We start from the raw sequence: 9947 nt of genomic DNA, 5'->3' as shown, positions 1-9947 counted from the left end.
CTTAAGGCGGTCTTGTAATAAGAAAAATTAACTGGAAACCGGCAATAGCCAGTTGGTGTAGTGTACGGATAAAGTTGTTTCATCTCATTCATTTATTATGTAATGGACTGGTGTCGGTGTATGCCAGGCGTGAGATTCTGGATATATTTATTGATTTGTTATTCATTTGTAATTACAGAAGTATTTTCAACCCTTAAATAAAAAAGTTTAGAAAAACTGAAGCTTGGGATAGAAGTAAAAGAATACGTGGAGCACGACACGTGGCAATCATGTCATGAATTCGTCTTTTAGTGTTTTCAAATCAACAGTTATTAGTTCTGCCATGTTGGCAGATACCCAATTATATAAATCGGATGATATTTTGGTGTCTTTAATGGCTAAGATTAAGACCACGAGTACAATAAAGTGATCTTAGCCGTTAATGTAGGATTTGGAGTATTTTTCGCGAAGTGTAAATAACCAAAAGCACATGAGATGAGGGAGTAGAAAAAGAGAGAGAGAGGAAAAAAAGCTGAGATAGAGAGAGAGAGGAGAAGAGAAAAAGGAGGCGAAAGAAGAACCAAAGAAACAAGATAAGCAGAGAGAGAGAGAGAGCTGCACAGAGAAGAAGCAGAGAAAGTTTCTTCTTCTTCTACCAATATTTTCTTCATCTTCAAAACTTAATAGTGAAATCTGAAATCCTGTATCTATTTATAATCACAGAAAACAGAATCAAAATCTGTTGTTATTTTTATTGAACAGAGATTTGGTTAAGAATCTGGTGAATTATAGATCAGATTTGGTGATTGTTGTATTTGAGATATTTTGATGAGAGAGAGCCATGGAAAGAAACAGAGAACAAAGAAGAATGGCAGCTACAAATGGATTAACAAGGCGTAGACAACAAAGAAGTAATAGTTTAAGAGATTCTCCTGGTTAGAACTTCTCAGATCTATCTATATCACCAGATTTCATTCGTTTCCTACTCGTAAATCTTGCTTTTCCTTTTTTTTTTTGTTTTTTTTGTTTTTTTAAGATTTTAATTTTGATTTTCAGACGACGATGAAACGGTAGAGCTACAAGAAACAGGAGCAGGAGGAGGAGGAGGGAGATTAAGGGATCGAGGAGGAGGAAATAGTAGTTTAAATAATAAACAGAAAGATAAAGATCGATTGAGTAGTAGAAGCAGTAGTAGTAGTAAAAGAAGAAGAGGGGGTGAAAGTATTAATAATCATAATCATAATCAAAATCATAATATTATTAATAATAATCATAATAGATTGATGCATGGAAGTAATAGGGAAGATGGAGCTGAAGAAAGTACGGAAGAAAGCGTTGATGATGATGATGATGAAGATGATGAAGATAATACAGTTCTAACAGGAGGAGATAGAGATAGAGGTGAAAGAGATAGAGGTAGTAGTGTAAGGATGTTACCACCAAATCAAGCTTCTTCATCTTCAAATCATCATAATCAGCACTCTAATAATCATCATCATAATAGTAATAACAATAATCATCATAGGAAAGGAGGATTTGGACCAGGGAAAGTAATCCGAGCAGCACCACCGTTTAAAGCTGCTGATGAAATGATCGGGGTTTCAGTACCTAGGAAAGCACGGTCAGGTAGGGAAAATGAATTAGAAAAGAGAAAAATGAATTTTTCATTCTGGAGGATTTAATCAGATTTGGAAGAGAAATCTGATTTTCTCTGTTTTTTTTTTTTCTTTTTTTTTTTTTGGGTTTTGCAGCATCTGTGAAAAGGTCACATGAATATTGGATTTCAGGTGGTGGTGGCGGCGGTGGAGGAGCTGGAGAAGCTCTGACTCATCGACAATCATCTACTTCACCGGCTAGACCTACTGTTGTTTCAGCTCCATCACCACCACCACCTCCTGTTTCACCACCATCGTCTTCGAATGTTTCTGTTCGTAAAAAGATGGTTTGTTCTTTACTCTTCGATGCTCTCTTTTTCCGACTCTTTTTCTTACCTTGATTTGGTGATTGAATCTGGGTTTTGATTAATTTGGATGATTTGTGTTTCAGAAACCAATTGCTCCTAAGCAAAGACCACCAAAGATATCAAAAACATCCACAGTACAGGAAGAAATTGAGATCGAAGTTGCAGAGGTTTTATTTGGTTTGATGAGACAATCTCAGTGTTCTTCATCAAAACAGGAAGCAACTAATATTTCTTCTTCACATAATAAGCAGCAAGATACAAATGGATCAATTAACGATGCTAAATCAAGAGTTTCTTCACCGATTTCTGCTTCAGCTACCCAGACTCTAGTTTACCCTACAGTTCCCAGCTCTTCGTCAAACACATCAGCTGTACTTGCAGTTGGTTGGTTTTATCTTCAATGACTTGGATTTTGTTTTGATTTGCAATTCTTTTTTGATCATCTATTAATGGTGTGATTTTTGTTTTTATTTTGGTTGATGCAGCAGCACCGAAAAGGAAGAGACCGAGGCCGGTGAAAGTTGAAGATGAAAATTTAGCTGGAAGGAATTTGTCAAACCCTTCTGCAACTTCAATTGAGAATGAACAAGCTGAAAGGGCTGAAGTCTCTTCGCCAAAGTTGAAGAAGAACCTCTCAGGATCCACGATTGAGAATGGTGGGCTTTCTCTACACAGAGGAAGCAGCTATCAAAGTGGTTCTCTTCAATTTGAGCCACACCCTGAATTGACAAAAACTGAGAACAGTGTGAAGTCCGATTCAAAGGCTTTGAATGAAGAACAATTGATAGGTCGTGATAGCAATCATCAGATCAAGGAGGAAACATCTGTATTAGCTAGAAATGAATCTCTCCTTAGCTCCAAAGTTCCTGAGGATTTGAACACAATTCCAAAGTAATTTTCTCTGACTTGGGTTTCATCAGCATCTTTAGTCTGATAATCTGTGGTTTCGCGTGGAAATCATGCTTTTCATTCCTTGACCGTTTTGCTTTGATTCTATTTAACAGGGTTTTTACGACTTCAAAGGTTGAAGTGCAGAAAGAAGGAAAATTTGAAATCGATCTCATGGTGTGTGATTCTACTTCTCCTTCCTGATTTTCTCAAATCACCTTATCATGAATCAAATGCTGATGTTTTTTTTTTTACAGGCTCTTCCTACGAAATCATCTCCTGAGAGAGATGGCCCTAGTGATTTTGCATCAGATCCTCGTCCAATTCCTCCTGATGTTAATATGGTAAGTGATATGGAATGTGCTTGATGACCCGTTAGCTCCTCTTTGGATCGGAAAGATGCTCAATATTAAATCTTTATGCATGCAGTTGCACAAAATAGAGCCTGTGGTGAAGGATGGAGCAATTGCCTCAGAAGTTAGTAAGCAAAATGCTAAGGATGTGGGATTAGTAGAGAAGAAAGAGGAAATGGCTGAAGAATCCGTGTCTCAGAAGCAGAACTTTATCAAGGAGAGGATCTCTGACCTACATCCTAATTTGGAGAAGCAAGAGATAGTTGGGAATGCGAGTAATCTCACATCTAGCAAACAGTATCAAGATATTCTTAGGTTGCAGCAGCAATTTAAAGCTCCTGGTATCTTACTTCAACCTTTAAATTGTTTATATATGGTTGGTGTATCTATCTTCACAATCAGTGCCTTACCCCTTCTTCTTGCTCTTTATCTTCAGCACAACCCATGTCAATGCCGCTGTCACTGACTGTACCTGGCTGGTCAGGAGGGCCACGACCTGTGGGGTGTGAACCACTTTCCTTTGTCTCTCTTTTGATCATTTTCAATCATCTCCTACATTAATCTTCTTCAGTACTTATAAAGGACTTTTTCATTTTTTTTACGGGGCAGATTTCCTATTGGTCAAGTTCCGACTATTCAAGGTGTTGTATCTGTGGATGAGGTCCCTGGAACTTTGAATGTTGTGCAGGTACTGTAATCTTGCTTTTCTATTGAATGTTTCTCCTCTTATTAATGAAGGAGCTCTCTGATGATTTTTATTTTTGCAGCCGCCACATTTTCCTCCAGCTCAACCTCGCCCGAAGAGGTGTGCCACACATTGCTACATTGCTCGAAATATCTACTACCACCAGCAGTTCACAAGGATGAATCAGCCTTATTGGCCTCCTGGAACTGCTGCTTCTGCATCTGTGTATGGCTCCAAATACAACCTTAACGGGCCACCAACAGAAACAGCAATTGCTGGCAACCCATTTCCTGGAGGCTTCCCTGGAAGGAGTTCGAACTTGGTCCAAGACAAAGGACAGGTTGTGACAGCTCTCTCCAGTCACTCTGGGAAGGACAAAAGCTCAGCTGGGACCAACACGATGGACTCTGCTCAAAGGAAGCAGCTAGTAATTCAGCAAGCACCCCAGCCAACTGCATCTGGAAATTTAGTGGTATTACATTATTTATCATGATCCTAATTTCTCTCTGTAAAATAAGTTCATGAGAATGTTATTGATGCATTACTTTTTTGCTTTTTCTGTTGTTACTTTAGCATGGCCCAGCCTTCATCTTCCCCCTGGGTCAGCAGCAGTCTGCTGGCGCCCCTCGATACGGGGCAGTCAAGTCTGCTTCAACTACTGGAAATGCCGCCTCATCCATTGCAACTAGTTCAGTTCCAAATGTTCAAGGGAAGAACTCTTCCTCAACTACAGGGGCTGCAACTGTGAGTTTTAACTACCCGAATATGCAACCAAATGAAGCACAGCAGTACCTGGCAGTATTGCAGAATAGTGGCTATCCATTTCCTATTCCATCACATGTTGGAGCCCCTCCCTCTTATAGAGGAGGAACTCAAGCTCAGGCAATGCCATTCTTCAATGGGCCTTTCTATTCACAGATGCTCCATCCTTCACAGATTCAGCAGCAATTACAGCAGCAGCAACAACACCAACAGCAGCAACAACACCAACAGCAGCAGCCAAACCATCAACCACAGGCTGCAGCACAACAACAAGGTCATCAAAAAGCAAGCACATCAAGTGGTTCCTCTTCTTCGCAAAAGCATCAGCCGCAGCAACAACAGCAACTACAGCAGCAGCAACAACAGCGATTACAAGGTAGTAGCAGTGGGATTGGTGGTGGTGGTGGAGCTGGAAACCCACAGGGATTTCCTGTTTCAAAGAGTCGGCCCCAGCAGCACCAAAGTCAAAATGTCCAGCCGCCTCGTCAGTCACGCCAGCTTGAATCTCAAACGGGCTCCGAGGATGTCCCATCAGCTGGTGATAGTCGAGTGTCTCATGCTCAGAAGGCTATGTATGGTCAGAATTTCCCAATGGCTATGCACCTGCAGAACTTCTCCTTCATGCCCGGTGCAGCAATAGCTGGTGGTTCTAATGGAAGTCCTGCTGAGAAACTGCAGCAATCACAACAACCGGGCTCAAAGGGTGGAGTGGAGGTCATCCAACCACAGCAGTCATTCACCATGTCTTTCCCATCGTTTAATGGAGCTGCTGCTACAGGCATCGACTTCTCTTCGATGCCCCAAATTTTTCAAAGCCTACCCGAGGCTGCTAGAAATGGTTACCAGGCAGCTGCTGCAGCTGCTGTGGTGGCTGCTCAGGCAGCTGCGTCTCAACAGAAGAATCACCACATTTCTGAAGAAGGGAAAAGTGCTAGTGACTCCATGAATACAACCGAGGATGAAAGGAAGGGCGGGATTGGAAAAGGGGGTTCCACAAATGTTGGGCAGTCCCTCGTCTTTTCAAGGCCGGATTCTGCCGACAGACATGTATCAGCTTCTATTCTCGGTAGTAATGTTATGGACACCTCTGCTCGAACTTTAAACCTCATATCTCCTCCATTAAATAACAGCAGCAGTAACAAATCTTCACAGGGAAATTCCACACCACCTACAGTGTCAACTACTGGTGCTACAACAAATGTTAATATGGCAAATTCCCAAATTCAGAAGCAGCAAAAAGAATTGATTCAGATACAAATGCAGCAGCAGATGCATATACAACAACAGATGTTTCAACAACATCATATGCAAAAGCAACATGAAATGCAGAAGCAACACGAAATACAGCAAGAATTGGCAGCTCGGACAAAACAATCAAATAGTACTACCAGCTCTTCTGTGTACTCTGAAAGAATTTCGGCATCCCCTTCCACCATATCCAGCAAGTTCCCCAATTGTGTATCTGTATTTCCTCCAGGCCTTATGCAAAGCAGCAGTAGCAGTCCTGTCCATTCTCCACAATGGAAGAATTCTGCAAGGACGACATCCTCTTCATCACCTTCTCTTGTCTCTACCACTACCACCACCACGGCCACCACCACTTCCCTTAAGAATCTCCCTCAACAACATCAAAGGCTTCCACAAGGACATACGCAAATTTCATTTGGCATGAACGCAAAATCAGCTGCAACTGGGTCACATGGTCAGCAGATTTCAAATAACATCCAGTCTCCGTCATCACCTGGTGTTGTTGGGTCTCCCCCAAGTTCACACTCAAAAGGTACAGTTGGCAGCCCAAGGACGACTGCAGCCGGGAGTAAAGTGTGTACAGCATCAGCAGCAGCGGCTTCAATGTCGTCCCCTCAACTTAGTGGCAGCAAGAATGCTCCTTCACCAGGTGGAGCGCCAAGCAGAAAGTCTTCTCCAGTGGGGGGAAGAAGTGCGCCACCATCAATTCTGGGTGGTGGTAATCCTGGCTCTCACTCCACCACTGCGGCGAATTTAACTAAGCAACAGCAGCAATTTATTCAGAAACAAATGTTGCAGCAACAAGCACAGTTTTCATTCTCTAATCCGTACATTCAAGCCCAAAATCCCCAGCCATCTTCCAGTGCTACTGGTACTACACAATCAAATTATCATCAAAGAGGGCAGCAACCTGAACAGCAGCAGCAGCAAAAACAACAGCAACAGCAACCAAACAGTTCAGCTAGTACAACTTCCACGGGGCTGCTGACAATGTCTTCTTCTCTGTCGTTGGCAGGTGGTAACAGTACAAATCCTACCAAATCAGGTTCAGGATCTGCTAGTAATAATTCACGGCAACACCAGGCAGCCCAATTTGCTGCTGCCGCTCCAAACTCCCATCCTTTCATGCCGACGACATTCCCCTATGTCCATGGGATGCCAGCTTTACAAGTGAAATCGGCTGGTGAACAGAAACAACCTGCTGGTGAGTTTGACAGAATTGATTTTAGTTCAATTTTAGTTCACTGTCATCCAATCCCCAATTAATCAAAAACTTTATGGGGCTTTTATATTTATGAATGGGGACGATTTTTCTTTTACCAGGAAATGACAATTTACATGCGTCCTGGCAGCCTGAGAAGAAAAGATGATATGATCAGTCTAGCAGCAACTGCAAGATCGCAAAGATTAAAAGACGGAGAGAATTCAAGGGGGTGAAGCTTTTCTGGCGCAACCTAACAAGAGTGCTGATCCTGCTTCCAAGTTCTGAAATCTTTGCCCCTTGACTCTCTCGTGTGATGGAGAACAAGAGGTAATCAAGAGGTACTCTATCGATCTATCACTTCCCTCTGTGGACCAGACTGATCTGCCCTGCATTTTCTGGTTAATCGGAGAGCTGGCTTTAGCCCGCTTAAGAGGGAACAAATTGTTTTGATTGATTTTTTCGATGGAAGCGCTCGGAAAAGGCTGGGGTGGAGTTCGGCAGTAGTTATCGGCTGCTCTGATTGGTATCATTAAAAATGACTGCTAGACTCACACAGATCCGTTGTATTTTGGTTAAGTGGATTGCTTGTTCTTTCTGTCATTGAAGGTTTTTTTTCTGAATAGATCTAGAAGGACAAGTGAAAAAAATTTGCTTTTCCACAATTCACAGAAAGCTTTTTTATGGTCACAAATTATATGCTCTTATATTTTGGTGTAAATATGTCTTTTGGCATGCGCAATGATAGAGAAGAAAAAGAAACAGCAACGAAAATCTCATCTCTTTCTCCTTTTGTCTTGTTTGTGTCATTGATCTTTTACTGTTCTTTGGCCTTTTTGTTTGGTTGTTGTGGATAGATAAGTGAGGTGGGGAAGGGAATCCACTGATGGTTTCTGTAGGGTTGTATGCGGCTTAGAGCATGGGCTATAAGGAGTGTGAATAACGTAGTGGGGTGCTTTCTGCACTATGCGGAATAAATCATAGACAGCTGATACGGCAGCTGAATTTCTATTTATTTTTTTATTTTTTTAACTCAGGAAACAACTTCATGTCATTTTTTATTTTTATTTTCTCGAGATAATAAAAAGAGAATTTTATAGAATCAAATCAAACGAGGGTCCATTATAATTTTTTCCTTCTTTTTTTCTCTCGCTAATGAAAGAGAATTTTACTAGGGCACTTTCCATTATATAAAAAAGCTTCAAAGAAACCATCTTTGTCGCACTGTGACATATTTAAAGAGTACAGAAGTGTTAATAAAATCTGTTACTTCAACAATCAGTATTTACCAAATGAACTGTTTCAGAATACCAAAGCAAACTTGTCAACATATGAACAAGTTACAAAGGAATTTCTTCTGGGGAAAAAACCTGGAAAATCTCACAGATTACTGTCCTAAAGCTTGGACAGCTGTTTGCAAACCTAAGGAGCTTGGTGGTCTGGGATTCATGAATATGGAACTATTCAATAGCTCAATGTTAACAAAAATAGGGTGGAGATTGGAACAGGATAAAGATTCTGTATGGTTCCAATTGATGGATGCTAAATACTTAATAGGAAGAAATGTGCTTAACATGAATACCAAAGCTAAAGATGGAGACTCTTGGATATGGAAAGGGGTTCTTGAAGGGATTCAGAACATTCATCAACACTGTTCCTGGAGAATAGGCAATGGCAACAAAATAAGAATCTGGAAAGATATATGGATACTAAATTCAACTATCAAGCTCACAAAACCTTCCAACTGCTCCAATGATATTCAAATTCTAGCTCACTTGATGACAGATCAAAAGGAATGGAACATTCAGCTTATTCAACAAATATTTACTCCTGATATTGCTCAAGCTATCTGTGACCTTGCTATACACCCCAGGGAAGAGGATAGTATGCAATGGAGCCTCAACAACACAGGAAAATTCTCTGTTAAAGCTTTGTACAAAGCCAAAATAGAGAATCTTTACAGAAATGACCAAACTACAAGAGATTGGGGAGCTATATGGAATTTGGAAGTTGCACCTGCTATCAAAATCTTTCTCTGGAAATGTGCTCATGAAATCCTCCCTACTAATGCAAAAACTGTAAGTATTCTTCATTATATTGATCCCATATGCAAAATATGCAAAAGCGGGGAGGAGACAATGACACATTTGTTTCTTTACTGCCCAGCTGATACTGATGTTTGGCAGCACATGCTAGGTGAAAGTCATGGTCTGTTTAACCATCAAACACCTTTCATGGACTGGTTCAACACTTGGTTTCAACATATCAGTACCAGTGAAAACATCAGCATCTATGCAACTACTTGCTGGTTTATTTGGAAGGCTAGATGTGATCTAGTTTTTCAAAACATCACATCCAATGCTAAAAAAACCTCCCTTAGCATTCAACAACATCTATGTGACTTTAACAGAATTCACAATTTGCCTAACCATGCCCTGAATACTCAGGGGTTTCTCTCCGATATCGGTTCCCAAAGAGCAGAAATTGGTAGTCATGTTGGGATCCCTAAACAAAAGCAGTATTATGGTTACATAATCAAAATATGCACTATACAGGATCCTAACAGTTATCAGTTTTTTTCAGCCCTAACTGTTACTGATTTTTCAGGAAACTATGATTATAGCAGAGGACACACATGCCAATGGGGAGCAGAAGGAGCCGTAGGAGGAGCAGAACTAGCCTTTGGTTGGGCGGAGGAAAAGAAACACATGAATATCGAGATACATGCTGAAACAAATGAAATCCTGGAACACTTCAATGCTCTTTACATCAAAGCCATCAAAGGAAGATTCAGCAGGAACTTCCACAGGGAAAGACAACTTTTGAATGAAGAAATCACCTTAAACATGAAGCCTGTAACTTTTGTCT

At 40.9% G+C, this 9947-nt stretch overlaps 1 protein-coding gene across 3 annotated transcripts; it reads left to right on the top strand.

Annotated features, from left to right (window-relative positions):
- The first annotated feature begins 512 nt into the window (after nucleotides 1–512).
- LOC113350105 (protein TIME FOR COFFEE-like) lies at nucleotides 513–7873 on the top strand. Of its 3 annotated transcripts, none has more exons than XM_026594189.1 (13): nucleotides 513–914; nucleotides 1036–1605; nucleotides 1731–1921; nucleotides 2026–2326; nucleotides 2431–2833; nucleotides 2947–3007; nucleotides 3088–3174; nucleotides 3260–3524; nucleotides 3620–3686; nucleotides 3793–3871; nucleotides 3951–4340; nucleotides 4442–7082; nucleotides 7202–7873. In XM_026594189.1, the coding sequence occupies exons 1-13, from the start codon at nucleotides 821–823 to the stop codon at nucleotides 7246–7248; spliced, it is 5196 nt and encodes a 1731-aa protein (XP_026449974.1). In that variant the 5' UTR covers nucleotides 513–820; the 3' UTR covers nucleotides 7249–7873. The 3 variants fall into 3 exon arrangements, with proteins under 3 accessions (XP_026449974.1, XP_026449975.1, XP_026449973.1); XM_026594190.1 differs by having other exon boundaries at nucleotides 2428–2833; nucleotides 7231–7873; XM_026594188.1 differs by having other exon boundaries at nucleotides 2428–2833.
- The last annotated feature ends 2074 nt before the right edge of the window (nucleotides 7874–9947 follow it).

The sequence above is a fragment of the Papaver somniferum genome, chromosome 2, assembly GCF_003573695.1.
Source record: "Papaver somniferum cultivar HN1 chromosome 2, ASM357369v1, whole genome shotgun sequence".
Taxonomy (NCBI): domain Eukaryota; kingdom Viridiplantae; phylum Streptophyta; class Magnoliopsida; order Ranunculales; family Papaveraceae; genus Papaver; species Papaver somniferum.
This window is presented reverse-complemented; position numbering and strand designations above follow the sequence as displayed.

Excerpts from the sequence above, each read along its gene's own strand:
- LOC113350105 (XM_026594188.1), top strand. The coding sequence starts at position 821 with ATGGAAAGAAACAGAGAACAAAGAAGAATGGCAGCTACAAATGGATTA. Across the intron at positions 1,922-2,025 it reads TTTCTGTTCGTAAAAAGATG|AAACCAATTGCTCCTAAGCA; the intron begins GTTTGTTCTTTA and ends TTTGTGTTTCAG. Across the intron at positions 3,687-3,792 it reads GGAGGGCCACGACCTGTGGG|ATTTCCTATTGGTCAAGTTC; the intron begins GTGTGAACCACT and ends TTTACGGGGCAG.